A 19,739-nucleotide genomic window follows, 5' to 3' on the forward strand; every position below is an offset into this window, starting at 1 on the left:
TCTATGTATCTTTTGACATTGCACTTCTACTGTTAGCACTTTCCAAGGATTTAGTGAAATGGGCACAAAGCTGCAGACAGAAAAGTAATCAAAACATCAATATTTATAGCAGCAAAACACTTTCTTTCTCTACCCTGGGGACTGATTTATAAACTAGTGTGTATCCAAACAATGGAATAGTGGGCTGTTACACAGCCACTGGTCCCAAATCCACATTTACCAACAGCTGAGCAAAGAATGACACTGAGCTTCCTAAATGTTTTCTTTTCAAAATATAGCCCTTCTAGGAACTGACTTTGACCACTGACTCTGATTTCACATTTACTTATTTATGCATTTACACATCATGTGTCTCTAAAAATGTTTTTTGAATGCTACTAGGATTCTTGTCCATTTTCATAAACAATCCAGAATTCCTTCAGAATGCACCCCATTCCTGACACAACCACTCCAATAAGAGAGCATTAGCCAGGAAACACAAATCCAAAGGTGAAGGTTACCCTTGTTACTGCTTCCTTATTAATCTGTGACTGTAGTTCACATGAAACTTTCCAGAGGAAGACGTTTCTGGAATCCATTCTTCCTGAGAAATAAATGACTATCCTCCTTCCTCTCTGCCCCTCAAGAATCACATTGAGTCAAAGTCTGCTCAAAGACTACTTCCCTATGAAGTAGTTGATCCCTGTTTCTCTGTGACAGCAGCGCCCTCTTGGCTTCTGGTATTAGGTTGTTGGGGTCGGGCGTGTGTCTTCTATATCTTGACACTCTAACCTTCTCAGGACAGGGACCTCATCCAACTATGCACTCCCCAGGGTGAGCATAACGTCTTATACAGGGTACTATTAAGTGCTCGTAAAATTAAATTAACTATAATTTTTGCCTTATTATCCTCATATACTTTATTTCACTTTATTTTTCCTCACCACTTCCTATCCCACTTTGTTTCATTTTAAATGCTTAGCCATGATTCTATGTAGCTTAAAAAAAACCCTATAATTATAAGAAGTTTTGTTGTTTTATATTACCTTCTATTCCTTCTCTCTACTTACTGATACAGGACTTGATTCCACAACGAATATGTCCCTACGGAGAGCAACTTCACATTTTTGTTCATAATAGCACGAGGCAACTGTCACCTTTTTTTTTTTTTTTTTTTTTTTTTTTTTTTACCTTGAAGTCTCAAGTCACATATAAATGAACACATTTAGCTTAAGGCTAGGAAGAAACCATTCATGGCACCTACACAATTACACAGTTGGTGAAATGTACTCTTTCCTGAATAAACCTCAGCAGGTCGAAGCATTTGAAAAATTACTTTTTGTTATTTTATGCACTTGAGGACTAAATCTAGGGTGCGAAATGGTTTCAAGAGCTGGACTCTAATTAATTGGCAGTGTTGTTCAGAGGGAGGCAGAAAATGTTTGAGCCTCAGACTCCAGCTTGGATTACTTAGTGATGACTATTATTTTCCAAGAAGGGATGCCCATTTCTTAATTCTGATTTTAAAATTCAAATACTGAAATTAATTTAGGGAGCTTTAAAATTCAGGTGCAACACAGGTATCAGATAACTCGCCAGTTTCCACTTACAAGGTTTAACTTAACCAGGACTTAAGAATTCAGACACACACAAAAAAACCCTATTAATATTTAATTGCTGATTAGATTTTCAGATGTTTCCTAAAAAGGGAACTAAAACCAATTAGATTGGCAGCATTAATTCACTCAGCACAGATTTATGGATGATCTAATACATACTAGGCACTGTTCTTGCCACTGGGAATAGAGAGACAGACAAGACACACAAGGTCCCTGCTCTTATGGAGCTTTTGTTCATGTGGCAGGAGACAGAAAATAAAAAAAAAAATACGTACTCACAAATACAAAACCCAAAAAGAAAAATACCAGATAGAGCAGTAAGAAGAGAGGAGTAAAAGAAGCTGCTTTGGGCTGGGTGATCAGGAAAAGCCTCTCTGAGCAGGTGACCACTAAGCTGGGCTCTGAATGGCAAGAAGGGGGCCACTTTTTTTTTTTTTTTTTAATCCAAGTTAGTTAACATATAGTGTAATTATGGTTTCAGGAGTAGAATTTAATGATTTATCACCTACATATTATACCCAGTGCTCATCCCAACAAGTGCCCTCCTTAGTACCCATTACCCATTTAGCCCATCCCCCCACCCAAGAAGGAGCCACTCTTAAGATAATTAGGGCAGGAACATTCCAGACATAGGAAATAGTGAGAGTAAAAGGCCTCAGGTAGCATGGTGGCCAAGGGCAAAAGTGGCTGGAGAGGTGAGTTGGGCCAGATCGTGTAGGAATTCATAGACTATGGTATGGAAGTCTGGATCTTGATTCAATGTACATTTTTAAAACTTTTTATTTTGCAAGAATTTTAGGCTTAGACTGTAAATAGAACAGAGTTCCTGTATACCCTTTTCAGCTTCTCCTAACATTAGTATCTTACATAATCATGGTACAATTTTCAAAACTAGGAAATTAACATTGGTAGAGTACTATCAACTAAACCACAACTTTATTTGAATTTTACTAGTTTTCCCATGAATGTCCTTTTTCTTCTAGGATCTAATCCAGGATCCGACCTTGAACTGAGTTATCGAGATTCCATCTCCTTCAATCTGTGACAGTTCCTCAGCCTTTCTTGTCTTTCATGACCTTCATGCCCTTTAGGAGTACTGGTTAGATATTTTGTAGAATGTCTCTCAACGTGGATTTGTCTTATTTCTCACAATTAGACTGGGGTTACAGATTTTGGGGAAGGAAACCACACAGGTGGAGTGGCCTTCTTAGTGCATGATACCAGGGCTACATGATACTAACAACACATTGTCACTACTGGTATCAATCTGGATCACTTGATTCAGGTGGTGTCTACTGGGTTTCTCCACTGTAAAATTATGATTTCTTTCTTTTGTAATTATTAAAAATCTTGGAAGGAAATACATGACACTGTGAAAATACCCAGTTTCTCCTCAAACTTTCGCCCATTAATTGTGCCACCTTTCAGTGAACCTTGCCTGCCACAATTCTTACTGTGGTATTTGCCTAATGATGATTTTGTGGTTCCCTCATTCCTTCTGTATTTATTAACTGAAATTATTTTATAAGGAAGAGCTGTTTCTTCTCCCCTGTTTGTCTATTTCCACACTGACTTAATGAATATTTACTTTACTTTACTTTATTGGTTATAATCCAGAACTACTGTTATTTATTTTGCTATTCAAATTGTCCCAGCTTAGACCATTGGGAGCTCTTTGACTGTGGTATAGACAATGGGCTGGAGAGGGCAAGGAGATCATTTAGGAAGCTGAAGCAAATCAAGTAGGACAGTGATAGACGGTGGTGGCATGAACTAAGATAGTGAGAGGATGGAGACTAAGATGGAGAGAGGAAGGAGACTGAATGCTATTCAGGCAACAAAATGAACCAGAATTTAAGACCAACTGGATGTGGGATAGAGAAACGGTGGGGGATGTATGTCCTGTGTCTTGATTTACTCAGAACTCAAGACTATGAAGCTATAGCCCAGAAGTCTTAACTTAGTAAACAGTAACATAGAAAATTTATCAAATTCTGCCTCTAAGTCCTAGGATTTTGTACTTTCCCCCAAAGAGTCTTAATTAAAGACTAATGAAGGAAAATAATCAATTGTTACTTTGTGATTATTGGAAAGAGGTCTAGCAGCAGTCAGAAACAGAAAAGCTTCCCATGTTCTAGTCTCAGAAATATAGAAATTATACTATTAAATCATCTATGAATGGACATTTTAAAACATATTAACACATAACTTGATATTTAGCATTTCAGAGATAACTCTGAGTAATAACTTTAAGGCAGAATCCTATTTCCCAATAATCCAATATCCAACATAAAAAACGCTCATGAAGAAGCACTATTGTCAAAATATAGTCAAGGAATTACCTATATGTGCTTTCTCTCTCCATTTTAAGAGGAACAAACCTGGATATAAGAGAGCCAGGGCAATCAAATAAAAACAACACCAATTTTTTCTAAACCCAAACATAAAACTGAGAAAACTTTTTTATAATTAGGAAAATAAATGATAAGTACTTACCCATGGGAGACCCAATATAAAGTTCTTGTTCTAGTTATTTGCATTGAATGATACACAACCTATGTAAAGAATTTCTGATGAAATTATTAGAGACCCTCCTTCCCACCAATTAAAGACCAAAGACAGCACTCCTCAATAGTAATTTCCTTGTCTTACTTCCTAAACATATGAAATGATGTATTAAGGCAAAATATCCTATTTCTCACTGTTTATCTGATCAATATGTATACTTAGGGCATACTTACAACATATTCTCTTTTGATAGAGTACAATTGCTTTAGACAAGTCCAAACAGGTTCTCTGAATCGAGTGAAACAGCTATAATAAAAACACAAACAAAATGTTAAAAAAAAAACCAGACAGCAGTGAAATAAAAATTATTATACTGAACATAACTATAGTGTTTGATTTGCTCACTAAACATAAGATCGCAAGCCTAAGTATGCTTGGTGTTATGTGGTAAACTATGCAGGAACTGTGACCAGAGTCTTTAAAAATATGCTCATGTTATTCTATATTTATTGGAATCCATCATCTTTGTGATCTTAATTAAGATCTCCAGAACAATAATTTCCTCCAGACTACTGAAATAATAGCTGAAAAACAGAAATCCTAAACGAAGGCACCAATTAGAGAACTCGGTAAACCAGAGACCCAATATTCATTCATAAGTTAATTTATTTCTTCTTCCACTTGATGTCTTTTTTTCAAATGTGGATCCCTCAATTAAGCATCATATTTAAAACACAACATTAGCTTATTTTGTGATCCTAATACGTTTTATGGCATGCTTAAACAACTCTATAAAAAGCCAACAAAAATCAACCAGCTGAATATTTAATTTAGAAGACATCTGGTAAAACGGAGTTTAGCTAGTAGCCCTGATCATTCATTTTCCCAATGATTTCATAAGATATACAGATAATTTGAAATCTAATGTAATGCCAAGGCCATATCAGAGGAAGTTAATGGAAAACCAGGTGGGTGATACTGAGAAGAATCTAACTAGATTTTAACCAACAGTGGTCCTGGTCTTTGCTTCAGAAACCCAAACAAGCTCAAGAGAAAATCAATCTGATACTTCACACTGTCTCTACCCTCTGTCTACCAACTCAGAGACCTGGGCTGGTATCAGTCGGAAAACCTAGCAAATATTCTGTCTCTGAAGAGCCACCTAAATGAGCCAGAGAAAAACGTTTCCCCCTCTCTTTGGTCTTATTGGCCATGGTGATGTAATAGTTATGTGTTGGTATTATGAAGTACTTCACTGTTTGAGTTAAAACAGAGGATGTGTGTCATAATAAACATGACCAATTATCTAATAAAAAGAGATGCATGCATATATACTTAAAAGATTAAAAACCATTCCTGAAATGCTTAACATGATAAAACCTGGTCATGAAGAATATAAGTTTTGCTATATCTTATTTCATTACATTGTATCCTCTATTTAGAAAAGAGCGAGAGGGAAAAGAAAAACCTTTACCATAAAAGAAAACAGAGAATCAGCAGTCTGAATCTCTTCCTTAACAAATGCTTGATATCAGGATTCTGGGTCAGAAACCACCAACACATAGTAATTCCTGAATATAGGAGCAAGAAGTTCAAAAAGTATGTTCTGATGTCACTGTTCATTTTTTTAAAAAACTGAGGTGTAAATTAAATGCAACTGGGGCACCTGGATGGCTCAGTCAGTTGAGTGTTTGACTCGATTTTGGCTCAGGTCACGGACCTCACGGTTCATGAGATGGGGCCCCACGTCAGGCTCTGTGCTGACAGCATGGAGCCTGCTTGGGGTTCTCTTTCTCCCTGTCTCTCTGGCCCTCCCCCACTCATGCCCTCGCTTGCTCACTTCTTCCAAAATAAATAAACTTAAAAAAAATAAGTGCAATAAAATGCGCACCTCTGGAATGTCCACTTCCGCAGGCCTACACTCTTCTCACCACATCCAAACTAAGAAACCAAAGACCATCTACTATGTTGTGGCACTCACTAAAAGACCTGCCATCACAGGTTACTTTTGTCTGTTCTTAAGAGCTGTTCTTGAGAAAATATTTCATTAACAGCTAATTCTTGACACATTAAATTTAAACTTAGTGCAACATTTCTATCTATATTAACTTCCCAACAGATTATAGTAGAATCTGACCATTATTATAACTTGGCAATAAACTTTTCTAATGCTGGCAGAATAAAAGTTCTTGTTTCATAAACTAGTGTTCTGTGGATAACTTAGGGTAAGGACACATCAAAATGGTTTCCACATCATTTACATATGTTTTATTGATGGAATCCATGCCCTCTACAAACATCAATACTAGTTTGAACATGTTTGCAACAAACACCTCTATTGTGTAACATTATTAGTCTCAGCTAAGTACTGTGGATGTTACGTGCCTCGGACAGCAGCTATTTTAATTTAAGTACAGTTGGTTCAGCAAAAATGCTGCCGGGGCGAATAAGCATAAAAATAAAATTACCATATTGTGTTTAATGAACTAATAATTACATATTGAATTCCTTTTTGAATAATACTTGTATTTACTGGGTTGTTAAAAAGAAAAATAATAAAGGTACAAGACGTGAAAAGCATATGCAATTTATAATCATTTCAATTATATGCAGAATACTAAAATCAGAACAGATGCCTCCTGGTTCTACTTTTCTCCACTGTTAGCAATCTCCATTAGAACATTCCCATCAAACCTAGCTTCAATTTGAACAATTCCAGAGACAGGGGAAAGGGCTGCGAACTGATATTTATTGCATTAACACGCACACTGATTCAGTTAGTATTTACTGAATGTGTATAGTGTGTCTGGCTGAGGATACTATGGTGATTAAGGCTGACATGGAATTTGATCTGTTAGTGGAAGTAAGGCAGACAAATGCATAAACATTTGGGATATCTTCATGAAAGATACATACTATGAACAGGGGCCCTGGGTCTGGTTCTCCCCTCAGAGGCACAAAATGAATTATCCTTCTCCCACATGACAGACCTTTCTATACAATCAAGAACTAATATAGGTCCCCTTAAGCCTCTCTGTTCCAGTATAACCTTTTGAAATCCTGGGCTTTTTACTCTAGTCCTGTTAAATGTGCAGTTCATTATCTTTAGCTTATATTATATGCTTGTTTGTTTGTTGAGAGAGGGGGTGGGGGAGAGGGGCAAAGGGAAAGGAGGAGAGAGGGAGAGAGAGGATCTTAAGCAGAGCTTAAGCTCCCACTGTGTGTGGAGCCCAAAGCGGGGGTCGATCCCATGACCCTGGGATCATGACCCGAGCAGAAATCAAGAGTTGGATGTTCAATGAATTGAGACCCCAGGCACTCCCTAGCTTTGATGTTAAATTTAGAGATCATTTTGAATTCTTATCAGGTCGTGTCCTGTTCCTCACAGAAGTGATAAGTATGCTTTTTAAATTTTAATCTGAACTATTGGCAGAATGTCTAGCAAGATAGGGAGTTAGTGGGCCTTCTACTAGTTATATTAGTATTTGGGAATCAACCAGATAGGAATTCAACTTTCTGTATTTTTAACTAATCTAACTAATTATCTGCTTAGTTAATTCATTCAAGAATTTTATTAGACTCTACTAGGATCTTGTGCTATCATCTTTTCCCTTTTTTAGAATGTAAGTATTTGCCTGACCCTAGTGTAATACCATGTGCAGTGGGTTTCTGATTCCATTAACTTTTTTCAACAAGCATTTATTGAGAATTTACCACTTGCCATGCAATCCAGCCACAAACTTGAAAAACAAATTAACTGAAGCATACTAGTGGTTACACAAGAATTTGTAGGTTTTTAAAAAAATATGCTGGGATTAGGGTCCCTGGGTGGCTCAGTTGGGTGAGCACCCGATTCTTGATTTTAGCTCAGGTCACGATTCCAGGGTCGTGGGATCGAGTCCTACGTTGGGCTCCATGCTGAGTGTGGAGCCTACAGCCTACTTAAGATTCTTTCTCTTTCTCTCAAATAAAAAACTATATATATATTCTGGAATTGAATTTACCTCATCCTAGATTTTCCTCAAGAACTAGTTTGCAATATGTTTTCAGATACAAAGCTCGCCTAGGCTTGCTCAGGTGACCAGCTCACCTCTAGCTTGGCATCCAGGTCTGCATCAGAGGCAACAACATGCTCATCTTCTTTTTTCCCTGTGGCTTTAATAAAGGCTTGCTTCGTTTCCCAATACTTCTGCTGCATCTTATTTACTACAGACTTATCTTGAGTATATCGATCCTGTAAGTCCCAGGGATAACTGCTAAAAAGACATTTAAAGAGGCATCTTATTCATGACTTTCATAAATATTAAGCTATTTTAGTGTGAACAAATCTATCTAACCATTATATAATAACATTAACAAACATATAGATACTTTCTTATGTGGTTATTACACCAAAAAAGTTAGTGAGGAAATCAAGGGGCTTTTGCAGGAAATTGAGAAGCTAAACCTTGAAGAGTTTAGCTACCAGCAGGTTGGACATACACCTTTTCCAAGTGGAGAAAGTAAGGCCAAACTAGGCAGGGTGCCTGGTTCAAGCATCCCAGGGAGTTATAGAGATAAGGCCAGACACCAATGTTCTCTCCACTCTAGCATTAGAGCCGACAGTGAAGTGATGGCAGAAAAGTAGAGATAAGGGGTTGAAAAATAGCACATTTAAAATGTGTCCTAGAGGTACCTAAAACAGTCAAACTCATAGAATCAGAAAGGAAAACAGTGGTTACCAAGAGGCTGGATGGGGTGAGAGGGAAATAGGAAACCATTACTGAAGGGGTGCAAGGTTTCAATTATGCAAGATGAGTAAATTCTAGATGTCTTGCTGTACAACACTGTACCTATACTTAACTGTATTGTATACTTAAAAAGTTGTTAAAAGGGCACATCTCATGTTAATTAGTCTTACCACAGTGAAATGAAATTAAAAATATAAAAAACAATTAAAAAAATCTTTACCGATTTCTGATACTAAAAATTTAAATTTTTTTAAATGTTTACTTATCTTTGAGAAAGACAGAGAGAGAAAGAGAGACAGAGAGAGAGCAGGGAAGGGGCAGAGAGAGTGAGAGAGACACAGAATCTGAAGCAGGCTCTGAGCTGTGAGCACAAAGCCCAACGTGGGGCTCAAACTCATGAGCCGTGAGATCATGACCTGAGCCGAAGGTGGATGCTTAACTGACTGAGCCAACCAGGTGCCCCTGATATTAAAACTTTAACTTCTTAAACATAAATGTTTACAATACAGATAGGAAAAAAAAAAAAAAAACATTCTTTCAGGAAGGACACAGTATATGTAAAAAAGAAATTAGAAAAAGAATTGAGATGAAATCAAATTCTGTAAAAGACCAGAGCACCTCAAATATTGACAGAAATGTTGCCATAGTGTTCTATATCTCCCCATGTTGTCTACACCCTCCTCCTGTCTAGAGTTCCTAGTGCACAGGTCCACACAGGATCCCTTGTTCCTCCTCTCTGCAGACATGTACCTTTTTCCACTGCATGCTATCACTACTCCAAAGGTGCCAGACCTGAGTCCTAAAGCATAAGTTGCTTTACATTACTACAAAAAAATACCTATACCTTGAAACTTGGTGATTTCTACTCTCCTTCCAGATGGCATTTACAATTTTCCACACACAAATTTATTCTTAAAAAGTCAAAAGGGGTTTCAGATAACTTCTTTACAAAGGTTATCATTAGAGGAGTAGGATTTGGGGGACCTTCATGGTTTCTGCCTTATTTAAAAGTTTCTTTTTATATGTATAGACTTGTTGAACCACTATGCTCTACACCTGAAACTAATTAACACTGTGTGTCAACTATACTTGAATTAAAAATTGTTTTACTATGAGCTCACATCAGAGAAAACAAGTGGAAAAGTATATAACTTTTATGTAAAAGAGAAAATCTATCTCTATAAATATATGCTTTAAAAGATTGGAAGGGGGTACCAGGTGGCTCAGTCAGTTAAGCATCTGACTTTGGTTCAGGTAATGATCTCACAGTCTGTGACTTCGAGCCCAGCGTCAGGCTCTGTGCTGACAGCTTAGAGCCTGGAGCCTGCTTCAGATTTGGTGTCTCCCTCTCTCTCTGCTCCTCCCTGGCTCGCACTCTGTCTCTTTCTCTCTCTCAAAACTAAACATTAAAAAAAAAAAAAAAAACAACATTAAAAGACTGGAAGGATATACCCTCCAAAACTATTTTGGGGAAACAGAATTTTTAGGAGTGGGGAATAGGGTGGGCTTCTTTGTATTGTACCTTTTTATTTACTTACTTACTTATGTACTTATTTATTTATTGTGAAAGGTCATGGATTAAAAAAAAATTCCATTTTGAAAAAAAAGACAAAGACAAAGGGACTTCAGAGATCTAATGAACACCCCTCACCACTGTCATTTAACAAATGAGGTATCTTAGGTTTCAAAAGCTTACGAATTCTGCCCAAAGTCACACAGGATTAAAATCCAGGCCAGGGCTCATTTCAATGTTTTCTGCAGCCACTGCATTTCAGCAGCAAGCAATGCGGTGGCAGAGTTAGAGGGAAAAAGACTTTGGGGAAGTGCCCACTTCTTAGGGCTCTCCTGTCTCTCTTAGGTGCATGACTACCTACTTCCCTAGTCTGCTGCCAGGATATGCCAGCCAGTATGAGGGTCACAGGATGCAGCCACCCCTTTGTCTTAACGAAGCAAGATGGAACAATGAAGAAAACAGTCTGACAACTCTTGGTTACAAAGCTGGCAAATGGTGATACTCAGGGAAACTAAATCCCTTAGCCATTTATTAATTATCCTTTAAAACTTGTTACATTTTAAGACATGCAAAAATTCTTTTAAGGTGTGACATTTGATACTACAGAGGCCTTAGGCCTGATTACTTCTTTACTGAGACAGGAAGGATTAAAAAGCATATTCCTAAAAAATAATAATAAAATTAAAAAATTAAAAGTATATTTATAATTAATTGTACATTTGAAACATGAAAATACACATCACAATTTTTCATGCTACAAATTCAAGAGATAAAACATGACAAAGATCTACCTGCCTGGTCAGTCATGAGTTCAAAATGGTTCAGAAACACTGCTTGTAGCAGATCTGGAATTTCTAAGACGTTTAATATGCTGCTAAGATGTGTTATAGGCATGTAAATGACAGTGCTAACATTGCCATGATTACCACATTTGACTCAGCATCATCATCTTCTAACCATATTTACCTCCTAAGTGTTCATGAAGGTTGAAGTCATGACTATAAATTAATGAGTCTGGGTTCGTGTTCACTCATTATTTCATAGCTGCCCTATATCAAGTTTCCTGATAACACTAATAACCTATAAATAAAATAGTGCTAAAAAAAGTATCAACTTATTACATTTGAAAAACTGGTAGTAAGAAAAGCCATTAGATTCTCAAAAGAAAAGTTATATGTAAATTAATTTCTTAAGAGAATATACATTACATAAGAACTTATAATATTTTTAGTTATTTGGTTTCCATATTTATTTAGAAAAGATATTTAAACTTGACTGAACTCCATATTGGATAACGGCTAACATTATTTACTGCTAATGTGACTCTTGATTTTTCTTTTTCTTTTTCTTTTTATACAGATTCCTTTCTATCTACCTATTTACTTATGTTTTTTTAGTTTTTGTTCTTTGAGAGAGAGTGAGCAGGGGAGAAGGGCAGAGGGAGAGAGAGAGAATCTTAAGTAGGCTCCATGCTCAGCGTGGAGCCTGATTTAGGGCTTGATCCCACAACCATGGAATCCTGACCTGAGCCAAAATCAAGAGTCAGATGCTCAACCAACTGAGCCACCCAGGTGCCCCTAAATCATGATTTTTCTATGCAACACAGATTTACTGAACATATACAATGTGCTTTCTTCTTTCATTAGTCTCTCCCAATTCAGAAAAGGCAACAAATTACTTACCATTTGTGTCCTGACATGTTTTCTTCTTCTTCTTTTTTCTACTGTTGATGATTTGGGGAGAAGGGGCAGGGAAAAAGCATGAGAGGATAAGTTATATTATAACCTGAAATAAAACAAATGTTTAACAGTTAACACTATAATTATATGTTAATCTGACACACATAAAATTTTCCAATCCTAAACCATTTATAATTGTATTTTAGGGGCCAAAGACTATTACTCAGTAACACTGTACACTGGTGTTGAGAATAGTTTAACGCTGGAAGAAATATCCCAGATGAAGTATAAGCAGCAAAAAGGCAGATTGCATGAGAAAAGCAGGTTGCAAACGACTATATAAAATATGAGACCACAAAATACAAAATAACTGAAGTATACAAATATTATATAGTAAAGGTACAAAAAATGGCTAATGATAAACACTAAATTCCAGATGGCATTTAGTACTGCAGAAGTGGGTGGGGGATATTATTCAAGAGGGGTACATAGGAGCTTCAACTGTACTCATAGCGTTCTCTTTGTTAAGACTGATGGTGAATAGATTGCATCTATGTGTCTCTTTATAGATTAGAAATATTTCATAAATGTGCTCACTTTGGCAGCATATACACCAAAATTGGGACAATTGGGACAAGATTGGCACGAGAAACCCCAAACCAGGAAACCCCACCCACCCACCCATCTACCCAAGAGAATTGGAAGGCAGAAAATACAAAGGATCATGTGTTAACTGTAGAGTTTGGTGGGGAGAGTTGTGAGGGTCCAGACTCCCTGGTGCTTCTTAATCTGTTCTGGGTCACAGGAAAGAAGAAAAGTAGGTCTTTGGTGCTTAAGACTTGATCTTGTGGTTGGCCTTTGGCTATGCTGCTGCCTGACTCTGTCCCCTCCCAGGGACTGACCCTTAGCCTAAGTAGCCCTTGGTATGTGGGCTCTGGCATAGGGTCCTGAACTTGCCAGGGTTCCCCATCACAGGGAAGATGAAGGAAATTGGGGAATTAATCACAACCCCTCCAGTGTATGAGGGTATTGGCCTAGCCACAGGTAATTCTTTGCCTGATCTCTCTCCCATGCCCTGGGAAATAGCTCTCAATTTTTTATTTTTAATTTTCATTTGAAATAGAGTCCTTAGGTAGCCAGGAAAGAAAACAAAATATTTCATAATCAATGTTTCCAAAAAATGAGCCAACACATTGAAAACAAAACAACAACAACAACATCACACACACACACACACACACACACACACACACACAAACCCACAAAAGGCTAACATTAGATACCAAGAAAGGGTAGAAAGGAGGAAAATGTGACTATTTTAGTTCTTACTGTCCTAACATTGTATTTTCATCTCATTAGTAAATATGGAAGTAACTCTAGTTTTTGTCCCCCACTTTCTTTGCCCTACTCAGGAAAATGGCCATCCTCAGGGGCAGAGCAAACCAACCCAACCCAACCACATTTGCCTACCAGTTTCTGGAGAGATTGTTACCTAAAGGAATGGCCTCTGTCCAGACACAGAATGCTGGCTGCCAGAGTGAATGCTCAGCACAGGAGTGCTTCTGGCTACTCCACAAAATCAACCCACCTGTTCTCCCTCTGCATCAGAAAGGGTCCTGGCAATCAATGCCACTCAATGATTAATTTTTTTAATGTTTTAAGGAAACTAAAATGAAAGTGTTAAAATTCTAGGCTTCAGGTGTATGGACAGGAGAGAGGAAGGAAGACATTTTGCTGGAGTGTCTGGATGCCTCTGAAATGACAGCATCCAATAATCAGCATGTCTTTTCCTCCTGGAGGGCATCCAAGTTTTTGGACAAGATGCTTTGGGAATGACATTCATGATGAGTAAGCTTTGCCCTCTACTCAGTAAATCATGGAAAGGCCACTCATTTCTAGTCTTAACACCCACACAGCTTCCCTGCAAGTATGCATTTACTTTATTTAGCTTTAAGCTTCCAACAAAATTTCCCATGAAAAGGTACTGTTCAAGGAAACAAAATTATAGTCTTTCCTTGAGTCCAATTTCACCATGAACTATTAGGACAGTTGATACTTTTTCATTTTTAATTAACACTTAATTATTTTTAATTGTGGTAAAAAACAAAATTTATCCTCTTAACAATTTTTTAATGTGCATTACAGTATTGTTAACTATATGTATATTGTTATATAACAGATCTCCAGAACTTTTTCATCTTGCATGACTGAAACTCTATACTCATTGAACCATTCCTCATTTCCTCCACTGCCCCCCCCCAACACTGGCAACCACCATTCTTCCTGTTTCTATGAGTTTCACTATCTTAGACACATCATATAAGTGAAATCATGCAGTATGTCATTTTTGTGACTGGTTTATTTTACTTAGCATAAGGGTGTCAAGGTTCATTCATGTTGTAACCTATGACAGATTTTCCTTCTTTTTAAAGGTGGAATAATATTCCATTGTATGTACAAAGCTTATTTCTTTACCCATCCATCCACTGATGGACATTTAGGTTGCTTCCAGATTTTGGCTATGAATAATACTTCAATGAACAAGGGTGTCCAAATATCCAGGTTTTTTATATATACATATCCAGAAATGGGACTGATAGATCGTATGGTAGTTCTTTTTTTTTTTTTAATGTTTTATTTTTTACAGAAAGCTTTTGCACACATGCACAAGAGAGGGGGAGGGGCAGAGAGACAGGGGGACAGAGGATCTGAGCAGGCTCTGTGCCAACAGTAGACAGTCTGATGCAGGGCTCTGTGCTGAGAGCCGAGAGCCTGATGTGGGGCTCCAACTCACAAACCGCGTGATCATGACCTGAGGCGAAGTCAGACACTTAACTGACTGAGCCACCCAGGCACCCCTCATATTGTAGTTCTATTTTTGATTTTTGAGGAACCTCCATACTTTTGTCCACAGTGACTGCACCATTGTAAAATCCTACCAACAGTACTCCAAGGTTTTCAGTTTCTCCATATCCTCCCCAACACCTGTTGTTTACCTTTTCTTTTTCTTCCTTCCTTTCTTCTTTTTCTCTTTCTCTTTCTTTCTTTCTTTCTTTCTTTCTTTTCTTTCTTTCTTTCTTTCTTCCTTTCTTTCTTGTGGTAGGAGTCACCCTAATGGATGTGAGGTGGTATCTCACTGTGATTTTGATTTACATTTCCCTGATCACTAGTGATGTTGAGCCTCTTTTCAATGCTTACTATCCATTTGCATATCTTCTTTAGACAAATGTCTATTCAAGCCCTTTGCCAGTTTTTCAATTGGACAATTATGTTATTGCATTGTAGGAGTCCTTTATATATTCTTAATATTAACCCTTTACAGTTTGCAAATACTTTCTCCTATTCGGTAGGTTGCCTTTTCACTGTTGATTGTTTCCTTTGCTAAAACGTTTTCATTTTCGATTATTAAAGTATTTAACAATTTAATTTCTTTGTCATGTAATAATAGATAATAAAAATCACTGAGCAAAAGGGATGCCTGGCTGGCTCAGTTGGTGGAGCACGCAACTTTTGATCTCCGGTTTTAACTTTGAACTCCATGTTGGGTGTGGAGATTACTTAAAAATAAAAACTTTAAAAAAATCACTGAGCACACTGCCCCTTCTACTTGGACTTTTAAGCTATTTCTGGATTATGATGCCAGTGTTCCTCAAGGTACTGTTTATAGGCCACGTACACTGGAATCTTCTGGGGTGTTAACAGGCAGATTCCTAGGCCTCATTCCTTTACCTAATGATCCAAAATCTCTGGGCAGTCTGGGAATCTGCATTTGTAACAGGCTTTGCAAGTGATTTTGAAGCACATTAAGTCTGAATACCACAGCTAAATGGCATACAGGAAAAACCCTTTCTGGAAATGGATCTTAACCTGCTGAATTATAATATAGTACTACAGCAAAGAAATCATGGGTGGGAAAATCAGATCAACTCTACAGGGCATATCTAAATGTCTCATGAGAAGGCAGCTGTAGTCAGGACTCCCATCTCCAGCCCCATACACCAGGGACAATTAACACACATTTTAAGATTTCCGCACAAAATTCACCTCATCTTGCCCTACCACTTTCTAAATTCACAGCGTCAAAAACACTACTTTAAAAAATCATTATAATTCTCATCCATTCCTTCATTTCAGTTCAACAATTTGGTTTATCTAACATGCACCACACATCTAATTATATGCACCAGGCACTGTCCTAGCCTCAAGGAATCTACAGTCTAGATCAGCTCTGTCCAGTAGAAATACACTATAAGCTACATATGTAATTTTAAATGATTGAATAGCCATGTTAAAAAGTAAAAAGAAACAGGGGTGTCTGGATGGCTCAGTGGGCTAAGCGTCTGACTTCGGCTCAGGTCATGATCTCGCAGTTTGTGAGTTCAAGCCCCACATCGGGCTCTGTGCTGACAGCTCAGAGCTTGGAGCCTGCTTCGGATTCTGTGTCTCTCTCTCTGCCCCTCCCCTGCTCATACTCTGTCTCTCAAATATAAATAAACATTAAAAATAAAAAAAAGTAAAAAGAAACAGTAAAAAAGTTTTAAATAATATATTTTATTCAACTCAATATATCTAAAATATTATTTCAACATATAATAAGTAATTTACTAATATATTTTGCATCTGTGTTTTTGTACCATCTGAAATCTGGTGTGTATTTTATACTTACAGTACATCTCAATTGAGACTTGCCACATTAAGTGCTCAATGGCCACATGTGGTTATTAGTACAGTACTGGACAATGTAGGTTGAGCCATTAAGATAGACTTATAATGTCCAGATCCAGGAGACTCTTGAAATTTGCAAGGGACATATAAAAAGATCTTTGTGAACCCCCAAATTTGTAAAATCTGCTGTTACAAAATCATTTTCCCTATTAAACACTATAAAGTCTAAAATTAGCTAATACTACAATTCATGATTCTACAAAGGAGGCTGTATCTCCACTTCTGCCATGAGACACTTATGAAAGAAGTCCATAATGAATGATATCATGTCTCAAGCATTTGAATGGCAGAGAGAATAGGGCACCTGGGTGGCTCAGTCAGTTGAGTGTCCGACTTCAGCTCAGGTCATGATCTCATGGTTCAGTTTATGAGTTTGAGCCCCACATTGGGCTCTGTGCTCAGAGCCGGGAGCCTGTTCTGGATTCTGTGTCTCCTTCTCTCGGTGTCCCTCCCCTGCTCGTGCTCTCTCTGTCTCTAAAAAATAAATAAACATTTTTTAAAAATGTTTTTTTAAATGAATGGCACAGAGAAGATTTCCCAAAGTTCTGCTTGTGGCCATACTGCTTTGGGAGATAAGCAAAGAAAAGGAAGCATCAAGCTGCTTATGGACTTTCCATGACATGAGTGCCATGAAAAGAAAAAGAAAAGCACAGACACTGTTAAATTCACAGGATATGACCATATGAATGTTTGTGTTTCACTAAACTCTATCCCCAAGGAAGGACAAAGCAGATGAGTCAATAAAAATTAAGACTTTCTCAAAGAAGTAAGGACCCAAGAGTTAACAGATCAATAAAAAGCAAATTCCTGGGGTTCCTGGCTGGCTAAGTGGGTAGAGCATGTGATTCTTGATCTGGGGGTCATGGGTTCAAGCCCCCCATTGGCCGTTGAGCTTACTTAAAAAGACAGTAAGTTCCTAATTTTGATGTAACAACCCAGATGGTATGGGGATGGGTTAGTGAGGAGTGGCCTCTTTGTACTAAAGGGGAAAGATGTCTGTTCAAAGGCGGAAGGGCTGCTGAGGTCAGCGCCTTCTCAGGTGACACAAAGCCTACCAACCTAACCCTCCTAGACTTAGCCAGGCTGCACCCTGAAGTAGTTTACCTCACGCCAGGCAGTAAGACCACAGCTGTTCTCAGCCACACCCATGTGGCTGAGAGGCCATTCTGCCTTGTGGGGAGAATTGGGGGAACAGGGATGAGGGATACTTCATTCAGTGTTTGTACCGGAGCTCCAGGCAATGATTCTGCTTATTTTTCCTCTATGCTTTTCTTACATGCTTGCTGTGGTGTCTTCAGTTTTAGTCACCCATGCACACAGGCTACAACTTGCGTTTTATTTCCTACAGCCATTGAAAAGCCATTTGGAACACAATAGATGGCCAATACCTAAGACAAAGTTTTTTCCAAATACTCCATGGTTCTCAGAATGCTAAAGCAAGCCTGTGTTAAACAAAGTTTGATGCATTGTTGCAAAGAAGAGGAGTTGGTTTGTCCTCAGATGCCTTAAACCCTTCTACTAGAGTCTCCTCCTTGGAAATCTAACATGGGGAAGTATTTTCATTCCACATAGGCTGGCTTCAGCCACAGTGAACATTTGTTCTGGCCCAGAATCCTTTTCTATGAGCTTATGGAGTTAGCTGATGGCACCTCCAATTACATTTGAGTTATGCAAAGAATTTAAAACTCTTCAGCAAACACTTAGAGTAAAGGTAAGATAGTAGTTACATTTCACTGTATCAGTACTTTGAATCTGGAAAAATATTACAATAAGCTTTCTCTTGAATCACATTTTCTAAGTGTGTTGTGTATCTTGTGCAGTTTTAAGTCTCAAATTACCTTTCCAACTTTAGCAGATTTTTCTCTTCCATCAGTGAGTAGTTTTTCTTTTAGATGGAGCACTAGTTGAAACTGAGTCCAGAATCCCTTTTCCCTGTATCTGTACTGAGCATATGGTGGATTCTCTTGAATTGTAGATCTGAGTCACTGCCAAATTTGTCTTTTCCCAACTTATTCAAAATTCCTATTTTCCAACTAAAAATCATCACTGAGAGCTCCTCAGTACTGCTGTGCACACCAGCATTTAGCTTTCTTTGGGAAGTGGGCCATTTTTCCCCCATAAGAAACACACTTTTCAAGTGATGTGGGTGCAAAGTGGTACATTTGCATCCTAGAGTAAAATCACGCATTCCCAAACACCAGCTTCATGGCACCACACATCACTGAACAAGTGCAAATCTGTTCACATCCCAACATTCCTGAAGCTAGGATATGTCCTACAATTGATACCTTGTCAACGGTCTGCCAGTCACTTTTTTTTTTTCTTCACAGAACATAAAATGGTAAAAGGTCTCTTGAGCAATGGTCTCTTATATTTGATGAAATAAAGAATAATTATCTAAAATAAATCTTCAGTTCGGGGTACCTGAGTGGCTCAGTCAGTAAGTGTCTGACTTCGGCTCAGGTCATGATCTCGCAGTTTGTGAGTCTGAGCCCCATGTCAGGCTCTGTGCTGGGAGCCTGGAGCCTGTTTCGGATTCTGTGTCTCCCTCTCTTTCTGTCCCTCTCCCCGCTTATGCTCTGCCTGTCTCTCTCTCAAAAGTAAATAAACATTAAAATTAAACCTCAGTAAAAACACATCACTACATGCTACAGACTTTAAGGGCTATTTGTGTATAACCAAAAAGGAGAACCTGAAGTCAGGGAACGCCAGGTGTTACTGTGATGTAGAATGAGTATCATGACAGAGGAAGTGTCCAGGGTTAGGTGAAAAAAAGGGAAGAGGAACCAGACCTGGCTTCTCAGGTGGCCTCTGGGCTGAGTTTCTAACAATCAGTAGAGGCTGGCCAGATGAAGGGTAAGAGTGGGGGCAGCAGGAGTGGGTAGTGGGTAGGTGGTGGTAATTATTCCAGACAGAGGGAAAACAATGACCAAATTCCTGCTCAGCAGAACTGCATGGTGTGTGCATGCAACCATAAGTAGTTGTG

General features: G+C 38.1%; 1 protein-coding gene across 21 annotated transcripts in view; it reads right to left on the reverse strand.

Moving 5' to 3' along the window:
• The window catches only part of ICA1 (islet cell autoantigen 1), a 151,283-nt gene that overhangs the window by 116,790 nt on the left and 14,754 nt on the right, over positions 1–19,739 (reverse strand). For 11 of the 21 annotated variants that reach the window (XM_045494911.1, XM_045494904.1, XM_045494907.1 and 8 more), the window contains exons 2-4: positions 12,032–12,069; positions 8,197–8,362; positions 4,340–4,412 (exon numbers count right to left, since the gene is read on the reverse strand). In XM_045494911.1, coding sequence (XP_045350867.1) covers positions 4,340–4,412; positions 8,197–8,362; positions 12,032–12,069 — 277 coding nt within the window. Of the gene's footprint in view, positions 1–4,339; positions 4,413–8,196; positions 8,363–12,031; positions 12,135–19,739 lie in introns of all 21 variants that reach the window. The other 10 variants (XM_045494898.1, XM_045494897.1, XM_045494895.1 and 7 more) reach the window with 5 other exon arrangements.

This window comes from Leopardus geoffroyi, chromosome A2 (genome assembly GCF_018350155.1).
Source record: "Leopardus geoffroyi isolate Oge1 chromosome A2, O.geoffroyi_Oge1_pat1.0, whole genome shotgun sequence".
Lineage (NCBI taxonomy): Eukaryota > Metazoa > Chordata > Mammalia > Carnivora > Felidae > Leopardus > Leopardus geoffroyi.